The 15,174-nt window shown below is 44.4% G+C and overlaps 1 protein-coding gene across 1 annotated transcript; it reads left to right on the top strand.

Annotated features, from left to right (window-relative positions):
• Positions 1-6,457: 6,457 nt before the first annotated feature.
• TTPA (alpha tocopherol transfer protein) lies at positions 6,458-12,886 on the top strand. The gene is made up of 5 exons (XM_054394735.1): positions 6,458-6,652; positions 9,637-9,790; positions 10,448-10,641; positions 11,489-11,599; positions 12,707-12,886. The coding sequence occupies exons 1-5, from the start codon at positions 6,458-6,460 to the stop codon at positions 12,884-12,886; spliced, it is 834 nt and encodes a 277-aa protein (XP_054250710.1).
• Positions 12,887-15,174: the final 2,288 nt, after the last annotated feature.

Here is a 15,174-nt window from a genome sequence, read left to right as displayed (position 1 = left end):
GATGGAGACTCCACAATCTCTCTGGGCAGCCTCCTCCAGTAGTGCAAGAAGTGAAATTCAGCCCTGGGACAATAGCAGTGGGATTGTGCCTGTTGCCAACAGGCTGAATCCGACCCTCAAACCTAAAGAAGCTTCAGAAGGCAGCTTGGTGATTTATGTTTTGTATTAGGTCTGCATCGTGAAGCTATCATTGCAGTTTACCTCTGCAGGCACAAAGTCCAGACACACACCCTTTTATCCAAGTGATCACAAAAGGCATTAATCACCAAAGGCTGGTGGAATTTAGTTAATGTCTGTGCCTGTCTATTTCCTCGACCGCAGTACCTGGGAGAAGGAGACCTATGAATCACAACAGCTGATGTTTGGTGTTTGCATCACAAAGCTGGAGAAGGAGAAAGTTTGGGGCTTGTTGTACTACCTAAGCCTGGCACCTAACTTGTCAGCCCAGCCACTCAGCATCCCTGGTATAAAGGTATTTATATAACTAGGCACAAAATAAATATTTATATACTTTTAATATTCAGATATTTACAACAGAATGCCATGAACAGCCACCAAAGTAGGATTCCCTTACTGGTATTTATAGGAAGAGTTCAACCTAATTTCTGCTTTAAAGCAGAGATCTCATGTAAGACACTATATCCAGACCAAAACAACTTAGGTAATTTCAAAATATATATACAATTGTGTCTTGGTTTGGGTCGGAACAGACTTAATTATGCTCAGTGCTCTCCCTGCCCAGCTCACCAAGTCACTTTCTGAAGTTCAGGGTAGCTTTGCTCAGCCAGGAGCTGCTGCTAGCAGGCAGAAACTGATGGGGACAGCTCCTCCCAAGGGCTGGGTTGCACAAAGCCTCTGCCTGAGACTTGCTCCTCTGCACACCAAGGGCACTGCCACAGCTTGTGCCACACCTTGGGGGGCAGCAAGGCAGAGGTGGCAGCTGTGGGGAGGAGCAGACAGGACAGGTGACCCTGAAGTGCCCTGAAGGGATTGGCAGCCCATGGATGGCATCTTTAGGAGAGAGCTGAGGCATCACCAGGGTCAAGCTTCTTTTTCCCTGGCCTGTGTCCCAGGAGGACTCTGTCTGCTCTGCCTTTGACTGGCTTAGACTTCCTCCTGTGCAGATCAAGGGCACTGCTAAGTCTTGTGCCTCACCTCGGGGTGCAGTAAGTGAAAGGTAACAAGAATGCATTAAAAAAATTCTGTATTTACGTATTTCTATAGCCAGGTTTACCAACCAGTGGACAAGATTAGAAGCATTTTACTTCTTTGCTTTGTTATTTGCCATGATTACAATCATAACATCTGTTCTCATTTAAAAGCAAAAGTTAATTTTTCTTTACTTGGGCAATTTTGATCTTTTGTTTTTTATTTTTGATATGTTTGAAACAGAGCCACTAGATGGTGCTTGAAATAAGCTACCCCGGGGTGACTCTCCCAGGGTTGGCCAAGAAACAAGGGGCAGCTGGAAAACATTGTGGCTGTCCTTTAGTCAGAACTCCAACAGGAATGTTCTTGGCAGCAGCAGTAAGGTGACAATCCAAGTGCTTGGTTTCCTCCTTTTCCAAAACTGAGTTTGGTGTTTCAGGAGTACGAGGTGTTCCCCATGATGGAGATGTTCTTTTCTCTACTGAAAACAGCAGTTTCTTCACCTTTGGTACTTTCAAAATACATCATTTTCATTATACATTGGATAAGTAATTCTTTAAATATATTAAATAAAGATGAAGTTTGGCAATACCTGAGTGCTTCATCAGTCCTGAAAGAAGTTTAACTTCCAGTAAGAAATGATGGAGCATCATTGTGAGGAGGAAAGGCTGAGAGCCCTGGGGCTGTTGATCTTGGAGAATAGCAGCCCCAAAGGGGACCAGATCAATGCTCAGCAAGAGATAAAGGGAGTGAGGGCAAGAGGCTGGGGCCAGACTCCTGTCAGTGGTGCCCAGTGACAGGACAAGGAACAATGGGCACAAACTGGAATCCAGGAGGTTCCATCTGAACTGGAGGAGAAACTTCCTTGGTGTGAGGGTGCTGGAGCCCTGGAGCAGGCTGCCCAGAGAGGTTGTGGAGTCTCCTTCTCTGGAGAGCTTCCAACCTCCCCTGGGCATTGTGCTCCTGGGCAAGCTGCTGTGGGTGCCCTGCTTTAGCAGGGGGGATGGACTGAATGATCTCCAGAGGTCCCTTCCATCTCCTGCCATGCTGGGATCCTGGGATTCTGTGATCCTCAGTCCTCCTGTGCTCATACCTTTCATTTCACTTCACTGGTACCATACCAAGTTCCTCTGCCTGGACAGCTGATAGAACATCACAGGGAAGGACTATTTCTTTGTGCCTTCTGGCTCACTTCATGCACCAAGAGACAGGGAAATGTTGACAGAAAATGGAAATGCCTCTGATGTGCTTCCTTTGGTGGTGCTGCTACAGAGATTGTAAATATGATTAGTATAGACAATACAGGCAGCGGCATCATTCTTTTTAGCTAATTCACTGAAGTGATGGTAAATCAAGACTAAAAATACCTAATTAATTAATGAATTCAGCTGAGTCAGTGAATACCCAGTGATTGCCAGCCTGGATTAAACTTTATGTGCCATTGAAGACCTCAAATATTGTTTCACATGGCAAGCAAGGATCTAAATAAACAGGATTTCTCTGAAGGTAGCAAGGAATGGTGATGCAATGTGGTTATTTATTAGCTTTTTGGTTTGAGATGGGCAATGCCATAATGCTTAGCATTAAACTGGATCAAACTATTTGCACAGCTTAGCCTCTGCCCAACTTCTTTCTAAGTACCTAGAGATAAGCTCAATAAACATTATCATTTTCAGAAGCCCTTTTTATCTTCCTTTGGTACTTTGTGCCAGTTAAAGCACTTTTGAAGATCAAGCCATTCATTGAGGTTTTGCAGGGAAACAGCTCAGAACCATTTATTTGGAGATGCTCCTCATTTAAACTCAAAGCTTTCACAGAGATCTACCAATCATTGAGTCCAGTCATTCTCTAACACTACCAATGCTGATGCTAACCCATGTCCCTCAGCACCATATCTCTGCCTCTTTAAATACCTCCAGGGATGGGGATTCAACCACCTCCCCAGGGAGCCTGTTCCAGTGGTCGAGAACCCAATTATCATTGCTTTTCTGTAAGCATTATAGCATGACAGACTCTTGTAAAGCAGTGCCAAAACTCCTATCCTCTACTATTTTAAATACAGCAAGTGGGATTAAGCCTCCTCAAGTGATACAGCAAATCCTATTAGAGTCCTTTAGGTTAGACTTTTAATGTTACTTAGGTACCTAATTCTCCTTTTATCTAAGTTAAGCTGAGGTACATAAACAGGACTGAAAAGTGGACAGGACAGGATGAAGTAGTTGCAGAGTACAATCCAGTTCAGCTCAAAGAACCACACCTTGAATGGATATTAGGAAGAAATTCTTTACAGTGAAGCTGGTGAGACACTGGAACAAGTTGTCCAGGGAAGGTGTGGATACCCACTCCCTGGAGGTGTTCAGCAACCTGGTCTAGTGGAAGGTGTCTCTGCCCATGGCAGGGGGCTTGGAACTAATGACCTTTAAGGTCCCTTCCAACCTAAACCATCCTTTGATTCAAATCTGTGACTGAAACAACATGCTCTGAGTACTTGGAATTAAAGGTAAAGGAAAGGAGAACTCACTATGGCAAATCATAACCCAAAGAGAGCACCTACAGAATCACAGACTCCCAGCATGGTGGGGGTTGGAAAGGACCTCTGGAGATCAACCAGTCCAAACCCCTTGCTAAAGCAGGGGCAACCACAGCAGCTTGCCCAGAACTGCAATGTCTAGGTGGGTTTGGAAGGTCTTCAGAGAAGGAGACTCCACAACCTTTCTGGGCAGCCTGCTCCAGGGCTCCAGCACCCTCACAGAACTCCTCCTGTTCAGGTGGAACTTCTTGTGTTCTATTTTGTGCCTGTTGCCCCTTGTCCTGTCAGTGAACACCACTGAAAAGAGACTGGTCCCAAACAAGTCTTCCCTCTCTTAAACTCATGCAGCGTGTTCTCCCAGCCACATAACAGGACTGGCTCTATCTAACCCTTATTGCTTCCATAACATGCCCAGAGTTTGTGGGGATGCCTGTAAATCTGCCAGTAAATACACCCTGACTTCTGCAAATGGTTTGGTGCAGATGATTCATACTCTTGCCACAGCAAGACATCAGGATCAAAGGCTTTCCCCTTCATCACACACTCAGTCCTTGAGTTACCCTGCCAGTTCCTGATCACGAATGTTTTTCATCACCTTTTCACACACCATGGATTGCAGTGTCTTACAAGGCAGGATAAACTCAATTTCATTTAAGTAGAAGCTTGGGCTGTGCTTAGACTACACTTTTTCTCTTTAGATTTTATTTTTATACCAAGGTGGTTTTGCAAATAATCTATTGAGCTGTAAAATGAAGCAAAAATTCTCTGCCATGTACCCACCATCAGCTGTCTGCTGAGATTGCTGCATTATATCATAGAGTCAGACTTTTAAAGGCTATTGCTAAGCTGCTGAGTCACCAACAGTGCTAGGCACTATATCATAAGCTTTTAGGTCTAGGACAACAGGACGAGGTTTGCTAGAGTTATGAACAATGCTTTCAGCACCTGTGAGGAGACAGGAGTGAGGAGGGATCATGGAGAAATTCAGAATACAATCAGAAAGACTTCATTGCAACAACCAAAGCTGTGAGTTGCATCGGAAGGCTGATACCTTCAGCACTGCTCTGCTGAGGTGTCCCTACAGTATTGATTCAGATAAAAGCAACAGCTATGAAGCACTTCAAAGGTCCTTTAATTTATCCACACCACTCACAGAAGGAACATACAACTGCTACTCCAGGGCTGAAGCTCAAAACCCTTTTATGATTTTCATAGTGGTCTGTAAAAGAAAGGAGCACAGGAACGTGCACATTTTGCAGTCAAAGGTAGTTGCCTATACAACTCAAGAGGCCACAGAAGCCCTGTTGAAGCACCATGTGGGTTTTACATGATGTAAAGCTGCTGCTGTAGGAGTGCAAACTCCAGCTGACTGGGTAAAGCCAGTTTGTCACAGGAACACACCAAAATGGGACATCTAAGAGAGATTGCTCCAATTTCAGGTCTTTGTTGTTTGGTCCAAGGACACAAAGAAGGCAAAGCTGACAAACAGACATGTTTGTTGTAGGCAAAGCTTTCAGGCACTTGAGCTCTTTTCCCGATGTAATTCAGCAAAACAAAACCATTACCTACAAGCCTCATCTTGCATCAGGTCTTAATTGCTCTGGTGAAGGGTCAAGTATTCAAGATGTTGGCTCCTCTGTACAAAGCCCTCATGATACCACAACACTGTCAGTGTTACAAGTGCAGTTTCACTTGTGGAGTTTTTAACAGAAATCTTAAATGTACAGGTATTTTTTGAACATACAGTCCCACAGTCTTGAAGGAAATATCTGAAAACATTTATAAAACTAATGTGATCAAATACAAAGCCAGAATCACAATCTGAGGGAAGTGGGGTTGTTTAGCATGGAGAAAAGGAGGCTCAGAGGAGACGACCTGGCTCTCTAAAACTCCCTGAAAGGAGGTTGGAGCCAGGTAGAGGTCAGTCTCTTCTTGCAAGGAACAAGAGACAGGGCAAGAGGGAATGACCTCAAGTTGCACCAGGGGAGGTTTAGGTTGGACACAAGGTAAAAATTCTTCCCCCGAAGGGTTGTCAAGACCTGGACTAGGCTGCCCAGGGCAGTGGTGGAGTCTCCATCCCTTGAGGGGTTTCAAAGCCATGGAAATGTGATGCTGAGGGACGTGGGTTAGTGGTCACCTGGCAGTGCTGGGCTAAGGGTTGGACTTTACCTGAAAGCTCTGCTTCTGCCAAAACGATCCTGTTGATTTCTGACTCCTGCTTCTTCACATTAGTGACTCAAAGGGTAATGGATATAAACTACAGCACAAGAGGTTCTAACTCAACATGAAGAGGAACTTTATCAGTGTGAGGGTCACAGAGCACTGGAACAGGCTGCCCAGAGAGGTTGTGGAGTCTCCTTCTCTGGAGACTTTCAAGACCCATCTGGATGTGTTCCTGTGTGACCTGTGCTGGATTCTATGGTCTTGCTCTGGCAGGGGGTTTGGACTTGATGATCTTCGAAGGTCCCTTCCAACCTCTAACATCCTCTGATTCTGTGACTCGGTGCTCCCACCAAAACCCATCTCCCCTTTGCACAGCACCTCCCAGCTGCAGCTTTTCGCCGCCTAACACGTTTAGCAGGATCAGTTTCCCCTCTCGGAGGCCGGCCGGGCACTCGCACTCCTCTCTCCTCCCCTTTTCCCCTCGGGCCTGGGAGGCTGCTCAGGGGTTAACCCCGGCGCGGGGCGGGGGCAGCCGGCGCGACCCGGTTTCCAAAGGGACAAGCGAGGCGGCCGGGCTGAGCGCGGCCGTCGCTGGGGAGCGGGCAGGCGGTGGGGATGTGGCAGGGGCCGGCGGGCGCAGGGCACCTCAATGCCCTGCCCGACCACTCGCCGCTGGTGCGCAGCGCCGTGGCTGAGCTGCGGCGGCGGGCGGAGGCAGAGCCTGAGCAGCGCTGGTCGCAGCCCCTCGAAGACTCCTTCCTGCTGAGGTTCCTGCGCGCCAGAGACTTCCACCTGGACCTGGCCTGGAGGGTGAGGAGGGACGAGGGGAGAGGGAGCCGCCGGTGGTTTCCTGCGGGGCTGGGGGGCATCGGGTGCGGGGTTTGAGGGCTACGTGCTGAGGGGCCGTGGCCCCGGAGCTCAGGGGCTCCGGCCGTCAGCTAAGGGTGAGGAGGGGGCTCCAGCCTCTTCCTTGCTGTGGACAATGCACCTGTCACCAGCCGGATCCGTCCCGTGGGTGTCCTGGGGCGTCCATGGAGCCTCACACCCCGCAGTCCTACCGCCCCCGAGGGGATTCACCTCAGGTCCAGGCGGAGCACGGCTGGGGGCATGATGCCCAGGCATGGGATGGTGGGTGAGTGGCTTCGGGGATCGAGAAGCAGGTGAGGGGTGGATGGAGGCAGCGCTGTTTGGGTCGGCGAGGCCAAGTAGGGCGTTACAGGGTGTACCTAATTGCTTGTCAGGCTCATCCTCAGCGTGGTGGCATGGAAAGGTGCGGTGCTGTGGCTGGCTTTGGGCAGCCTCGATGAGGCAGTGCAAAGGTTATGTACAGTAACTGCTACGGGCACAGAGTGCAGAGGTTATGATAAGTGTGGTAAGGTCACAGCTCTGGTAGGAAACAGGATCCTTTAAAGGACATCCTTATGCTTACCAGGCTCAGGTTCCTTGTTGCTAGTAGTGCTACTAGTTCCACTACAGATTTATAAGTGCTGTAACACAAGGCTATGGAGCAATAATTTCATTTATCAAGGAATTTAGTAATTTACAACACTCCCTTCAGGTTTTGGTAAGTTCTGGTGCTTTTCTTGCCATTTGTGTGGCTCTTTACCATACAGACATTGTGTACCCGTTCTTAATACCCAAAGGTACAATTGTTATTGTTTCTATTTCAGAGAAAAATTAACAACAATTAACCCTTCTGAACAGGAAGAATTTCCAATTCTTCCCAGGGCACTTGTGCCAATTGGAATTTGTGTCTCAGTGGAATTTGATGTCGATGACACAGCATTGCCCAACAGACCTCATCTTACAGTTTCTGACCTCTCAGCATAAGAGAAGATTGTTTGCAAATGGAAATACTGAGGCATCAAGGCAGCTGAAAAATAATGTGAGAAATTGAATGAAGCCCATAATAAATAGGTTTAAAAAATAAATGGTATTCTTTATCTGGCTCATGAGATCAGCAGCGTAGCTTGAAATCTTTCCTCGTCAGCAGAACTCAAGTCCACTCACATTCCTTGGGATATTTATGGCTCTTACTTTTCCTTGAAGTTCATGAGATGGTTTATATCATAGCTGTGTTCCCCAAACCTTCCCCAAACACTCCTAAATACCCACTTATAATTGCATTGTAATTGATGGTTATTGTCAATCCTGTAGATGGGACAGTGGCCATTCAGAATTTGGTCCACAAGTTTCTGCACCTTATGATTGTGAGATGTTGTGTAGGTAGGCATGAAGTTGCTCCAGGAGAGGTTTAGGATGGATATTAGGAACAGTTTCTTCCCCAAAAGGGTTGTCAAGCCCTGGCTCAGGCTGCTTGGGGCAGTGTTGAAGTCCCCATCCCTGGAGGGGTTTCCAAAGCCGTGTAGATGTGGTGCTGAGCGCCATGGTTTAGTGGTGACCTGGTACAACTGCTGACATGAGAGGCCTTATTTTTTCAAGCATGCTTGTTAATATCAATAAATATTTATTAATCACAGAATTGTAGGGGTTGGAAGTGACCTCTGGAGATCATCTAGTCCAGACAAAAGCATCTAATCAAGAAAATGCATTGGTTTTCCCAGCAAGCACACAGTTTTCTAATTCTTTTAATTCTAAGTAACGTACTAAGTTCACTTTCCTTTTGATTTGTAGCACATGAATCTTGGATTAATCAGTAACTTCATAGTCTGGGATGTTCAGAAATCTGAATCTATCCCCAGCAGACCTCAGGAAGAAACCTCTTAATTAATGCTTAACTCCAGAAACTGGAGTTTTTCATCCAGCTTTCCCCATTTATCAAGTCATCTTCCATCTACTTTCAGATGCTGAGCAGATGCTAGGTAGGTTATTAAGTTTGTAAACACAGACAATTATACACTGAGAAGTTTTCCTTGAGTTACAAGGACATGAGCCATTTTTTATACTTGATAATGAATGCTCCTGGTTTTCCTGAGGGTTCCTCTTCTATATCCATACCTGAACACCATTCCCTGTATCTTGTTTCCAATTCGGGAACAGTAAATATTCATGAAAACAAGGAAGTAACTGCACTGACAAGATAGGATTGATTAGGGTATGGAATCATGTTTATTCTCATGTTGGTCTTGGCCAGCAGCTCTTCAAAGAGATATTTAAAATACTTCTGTGCTTGTTAATTAGGTTCATTAAGCTGTGATACCACAGATCTTTAGAAGAAAAAGGGGAAGTGACAAAGCTACAAATAGTTGTTTTTAGACTGTGTCTGCATGTTGCTGCTGTTTCAGGCCAAGGACACTATGTTGACAGTAGTGTCTGGCTGGCACAAAGGAGTTAGGATTGCTCAAGCAGTGCCCTTTGTAGATTCAAGCAGTAGGACAGTGAGATCAACAGAGTGCTCCAGCACCCTCAAAGTGAAGAAATCTTTTCTTGTGTTCAAGTAGAACCTCCTGAGTTCCACTTTGCGCCCATTGCCCTTTGTCCTGTTGCTGGGCACCACTGAAAAGAGTCTGGCCCCGTTCTCAATAACCCTTTAGCAATTGATCAGCATTGATCAGATCCCCTCTGGGGCTGCTCTTCTCCAGGCTCAACAGCCCCAGGTCTCTCAGCCTTTCCTCCTCACAGAGATGCTCCAGGCCTCTCAGCATCTTTGTAGCCTCTTTTGGACTCTCTCTAGCAGTTTCTTGTCTCTCTGGAACTGTGAACCCCAGAACTGGCACCAGTACTGCAGATGTGGCCTCACTAGGGCAGAGCAGCATTTCTAACTGTGCTCTTCATACAATACCTGATGCTTACCTGCCATCCACTTCTCTTTCTTTTTATTTTTTTTCCTTCAGTTACTGAAGAATTACCAGAAGTGGAGAATTGAATGCCCGGAAATAAGTGCAGATTTAAACCCATCTTCTATTCTTGGTCTTTTGCAAGCTGGCTATCATGGAGTCCTGAGACAGAGGGACCCCCATGGAAGCAAAGTTCTCATCTACAGAATCGGTGAGTGACAAAGTGGCTTGGACCTGTTCTTGCACCTGGCTTTGGCACTGAAGATCTTTGCTTTGTTTGATGCACTCCCAAAGTCTTTTAAAGACAGATGTCTTTGAATGATCATGTTACCATATTTCTCTGTGCTTGTTTTGGACAGAGAGATTACTTTTCTCCACTTTCAAAGATTTATTATCAGCTGATCTAGTAGAAAGTTGTGCTCTCTTCAGAGAGCTTTCATCTGGGATTAAGGTTCATTCCATGCAATTCTTTGCTCAGGCCTCAAAAGAACAAGTGAGATCACTGGATCTTGGCAGAATTGCTGTACCTGGATTGTTTGGGTTGATGGTCTGTAGTTTCTGCTAGCATGACTGTCCCAGGATTAAACTTACCCCCAAAGGTAGAGGCTACAGCCATAGGTGGAAGGTGCTACATTAGGTGGCACCTACAGCCATCTACCATTAGGTGGTACCAGCTACAAAAAGTGTAACAGGTAAGCAACAGAGCACGCAAAATAACCTCTGCACTGGCAGATGGGTTTATTTCAGGACCTTTGATGCTGCTGACAGCTTCTAGTTCCTGAGGAGCACATCAGAAGCAGCAGCAAGCAGCAGCAGAGGTGATGGTGATGTTCTGGTGGTAATGCAGTGTAATCTATTTACTCCTCAGCACAATGGGACCCCAAGTTGTTTACAGCCTACGACGTGTTCCGTGTAAGTCTCATCACATCCGAGCTCATTGTCAAGGAGATTGAGACTCAGCGGAATGGAGTCAAGGCTATCTTTGATCTTGAAGGCTGGAGAATTGCTCATGCATTTCAAATCAGTCCAGCAGTGGCCAAGAAAATTGCTGCTGTGCTCACAGTAAGCATGACACACTGCTTTATGCTGCTTCATTGCTCTGATTCCCTGTGTTTCATCTCTTCTAAGCTAATTTTTCCTTCCTTAGACCTGACAGCCTATGCAGCTTTAAAGAACAAAATCATCAGTCCATTAAAAAAGCAGAAGTTGTGCTTGATTCAACTTAAAGTATATTCTTGTAGAGCAGTAAGTTTTAACCTCTGATATTTTTGAAGACCAACCACTTACAACACAAGAATTTCAGGAGTATTAGGGTAGATGAAGGCCAATTTTGTAAGGATATGTGTTCATTCTATTTCATTTCCTCTCGTCCATTCCTCCATGCATCAAGTCAACATTCAAAGCTTTTTTTTTCCCCTAAGACTCAGAAGATGAGAAATAGCACATGCTAAGAGAGCCAGGCAATGGCTTCAATGATTTATATTTATATATATTTACAATTATCCTTCAAGCTATGAATTGCAGTGAAAGCACAGGGCTAGGTGCTTTCAGAATCTTGCACCTCTGAGGAAAGGCTGAGTACAAGCTTTGCATACATTGCTTGTGTGCAGTTTGGTGAGGGCTTTCTTCTTTCTTTGGTTTTGGTTTGGTTAGTTACTTACTTGTTTTTAAGTAGTCAGTTCTCATACTGATTTGACTTTTTTTTTTTTTTCTTCAAATGGGAGGAAGAAGAGGTGATTTTCCTAAGTGTTGGAGCACTGTAAATGAAGAACGCTCCAGAGTGCAGGAACTGGATAAGGGTGAAGGAATACTCTCAAGTTTTGGACTAGGTAGTTTTCACAGGCTTGTCTGTAACAGCAGAATCTTTTCAATAATATTTTAATTTGTTTTTCATGTTTTTTTTGGACAGGATTCCTTTCCACTAAAAGTTCGAGGTATCCACTTGATTAATGAGCCTTTATTCTTCCACCCAGTCTTCGCTCTAATTAAGCCTTTTCTCACTGAAAAAATAAAGGAACGGGTGAGTGCACACAAATATTTCTTTCTCCACCAAAGCCCTTCCATGACAGTCTGTAACACTTCCCTTAGGATCTGGTATTCCTGAGCACTCAAGAGCATAAACCATTTTGGTGCTAGTGCCACACAAGCCTGCAGAATGTGATTGTAAAGTGTTTGCAGTTATCAGTGGTGTGAGAGTTGCAAGCGGCTGTTGTCACCGCTCTAGAGATAAAAACTACTGTGACACACAGAGGTTAAATAATTTGTCTGAGGTCTCAAAGCAATTCTTCTGCACAACTAGGAAGAAATTCTGGATCTCCCAGCATTCTGCCTATAAACAGCAGTGAGAAATTGTTCTGAACAGTGATGTTATGTTCCAAGTTGTGCAGAATTAAAGGTAACTTTAAGTTCTGAAAGACCTGCAGAGGCATTTATGCATCAAAAATTGGTCAGGCTTAAGTTCCGAGTTTCTTTCCAAATAGTTTTGGAGATGTTTTAAATTGTTTTGCAGTTTTCAATTTGAAAACCTTCTTTGTGTTTGGATGCAAAAGTATGTCCAGGGTTCTGGTTTATTGAAGCATAGGAAAAGTGTAGGAGGCTTCAGCTGCCATAAAAGCAAGTACTGTGATGTATTAACAGCAGGACTAAGGTACAAAATAAGCAGCCTTGCCTCTTGTTAGCCCCATTCTGAAGGTTCCTTGTATCAGCACGGAATCCTAGAATCATAGAATTGTTTTGGTTGGGTGAGACCCAAGACCATCAAGTCCAACCCTTAACCCAGCAATGCCAGGGCACCACTAAACCATGTCCCTCAGCACCACATCTACAGGATGTTTGAACGCTGCCAGGGATGGTTATTCCATCACTGCCCTGGGCAGCCTGTTCCAGGATTTAACCACACTTTCAGGGAAGAAACTGTTCTTCATGTCCAGCCTAAACCTCCCTAGGTGCAAATTTGAGGCCAGTTCCTCTTGTCCTGCACTTGTTCCTTGGGAGAAGACAGCCATCCCCATGATTCCATGAGCTTGTTTAGTCAAACCAAGCTGGTGGCTTCAGCTCTTGCAGTGAGTTCCCACTCAGCAGTCTAAGCTTTCATACCCAAGGAAATGCTTCTCCCATTCTCTTGTAGGTGTTTATGCATGGAAATAACTACACACAGACCCTGAGCGAGCACTTCCCAGTCAGCATGCTCCCACAGGAATATGGTGGGGAGGAAGTCTCCATGGAAGAGCTGGCCAAGGAATGGACTGACTTTATAATGGAATCTGCAGATTATCTGCAGAGCATTTCTCTGGTTGCCCAGGAATAACCTTCTCACAGTGTTCTGTCAATCCTTGAATGTAAACCTGAAACCAGAAGGTCTCTGCAGAGCACTGGGTAGTACAGTGGCTGCACTTCTATCCTAACTGGAATCCAGATGAGGAGATTGATTCATTCTACATATTTGTAAAATGGTTTTTAATTAACTTGTGTGCCAAAATTTGTGTTGGATATCAGAGACTGATAGTGCTCCTGTTGAGTCTGCGGAGACAGCTCATGTCACTGCAGTCCAGAGCCTTAGCTCTTCTGTCTTGTCATGATAATAGGATACAAAAAACGATGGACAGGGTAGACTGGTTGGTACTGGAAGTGTGATTCCAGGGCTAATTCACAAGGAATGAAAGGAGGCTGCTTTTTGGATTGATTCTCAGGGAAAAAGGCTGTTTGGTGAGTTTGTGGCAAACTGCAAATGAATCAGCAGTAGTGAGCCATTGGTGTTAATCTCCCTGCTGCTTGTGCAGCTTCCCTTCTTGTGCTAATTAACAGTAATCTTCTGATAGAGGAGGGCAGAAAACACCATGTACTTGTTCTTCAAAGGACAGTATGCATCAGGAGGAGGAACTGGAAGGAGAGTCAAAACCTTAAAATTCTCATTTTCTTCACAGCAATACTGTCTATGGACAAGCTCTTAAGCAGCTCAGATGATGATCAACTTTAATTCCTACTGTAGAGCACTGCAGAGGCTGAGAGCTCAAATCTTTACAGTATCTGTTCTGGAAGGGGAAGTAAATGATCCTTTGTGGATCTGACTTTCAGAAACATCAACTGTGTGGTTTAAGGGGTGCTTGTAGGTGACTTTGGACCTCGGCATAGGAGATGCTGGGTATCTTCCATTTTATTATTCAGAACATAAAGGCTGTGTCTTTTCTTAGGCACTTGAAGAAGTGATTTTTTAATTCCTGTTGAGCTCTCCTTTATTTCTTCAGAGGTAATGAAAACATAATGTCTACCTTTAGTGAAAACAGATTCTTTAAGGGACATTATTCAGGCATGAACACTGCATGTGCAAAACCTCTCACATTACATGGCAGTACCATCCTGTATTTCCCAGTTTTTAATTATCTAAACCATTATTTGCCTTTTTATTCAGCTTTTGGTTAAAATCTCTGTTAGTACACCAACTGCTAGAGTTCACTTAACCCAGTTTATAACTCTGCTCTGTGCTAAGCCAGGGGCTCTTTGCACTGTATACTTAAGCATTCCAGATTAATTTTCCTCTCAATGAATCCATAAAAATCTTTGTTTCTCAGGTAGCTGGAACACTAACTTCAGTTAGTTTGGAATCCTGAGGACATTAGGAAGTTACATTATAATGTATGCTTAGTGGATAGAAATGAGATTATCCTTTTAAATCAGAAATGGCTTCTTTTAGATTATCATGACCACTGTGAAAGGCCCAGAAGATGGGTGGTTGTGGTTTCTTCTGCTAAATTCAATACCAGGTACAAAATCCTGAGGACATTTTTTTTTTTTTTTTTTTTGTTATCATTGTTTTAATTAAAATTTCCTCAAGTGCATTTCTCATTCTTTCAGGGTCACTTTGATCTGGAGCCTAAATTGAAGGCAACACTTTTCAGCTGCATTTTCATGTATTCATACATCTCATAAATCTTTTTCTCAGATTAAACTCTTGTGATATGAAAGCTCCTTAAATAGAGGAGTTCACTGAAGTGCTAATTCTTCTTTATAAGAAAATAAACTTCATGTAGTCAGGCACCTGGCAGTTCCTCGTTTATAAAGTGGACTGAAGTTCCTGATTTTTACCCCCTGAAGTCTTAATTTCCCCCCTCTTCAGTTCTAATCCTTGAATGTAAAGTGCATGAAGGAATGAGCTGTATGTCAGTGGAACAGGAGAATTCAGAGTTTTCCTATGAAACCAATCTAATCCTTGCTGGGTTTTGTAGCAGAGATTTTGTTTGTCTGCATGTAGAGATGCATATGGACAAAATTTAGGTGTTTTTTGAAATCTTCAGTGGAACTACACCAACTGTATGGATTTAAAGCCCTAAATGCCTTAAAAAATATCTTGACTGTTACTAAATGGTAATCTGTACACCTAACAACAGTTAGAGCACTAAGTGCAGTTATTTTCTCATGAACTGTTAATGTGTAAACATTAAAAAGTAATAATGCAGAAGGTAGGAACTCAATGTAAGGGACAATTGTGGTTGCTGCTAATAGGGACACAAGATAATTAGGGCATTTGCATAACGAGTAGAAGAAGCATTGGCATGAGGAGTGGTGGTGTGGCAGCATTGAGCTGCAGAGTCAACAAAA

The sequence above is a fragment of the Indicator indicator genome, chromosome 31 (assembly GCF_027791375.1).
Source record: "Indicator indicator isolate 239-I01 chromosome 31, UM_Iind_1.1, whole genome shotgun sequence".
In the NCBI taxonomy this organism is placed as follows: Eukaryota; Metazoa; Chordata; class Aves; order Piciformes; family Indicatoridae; genus Indicator; species Indicator indicator.
The sequence above is the reverse complement of the archived record's forward strand: the minus strand, read 5'-3'. Positions and strand labels throughout refer to the sequence as shown.

Excerpts from the sequence above, each read along its gene's own strand:
- TTPA (XM_054394735.1), top strand. The coding sequence starts at position 6,458 with ATGTGGCAGGGGCCGGCGGGCGCAGGGCACCTCAATGCCCTGCCCGAC. Across the intron at positions 10,642-11,488 it reads AAATTGCTGCTGTGCTCACA|GATTCCTTTCCACTAAAAGT; the intron begins GTAAGCATGACA and ends TTTTTTGGACAG. Across the intron at positions 11,600-12,706 it reads CTGAAAAAATAAAGGAACGG|GTGTTTATGCATGGAAATAA; the intron begins GTGAGTGCACAC and ends ATTCTCTTGTAG.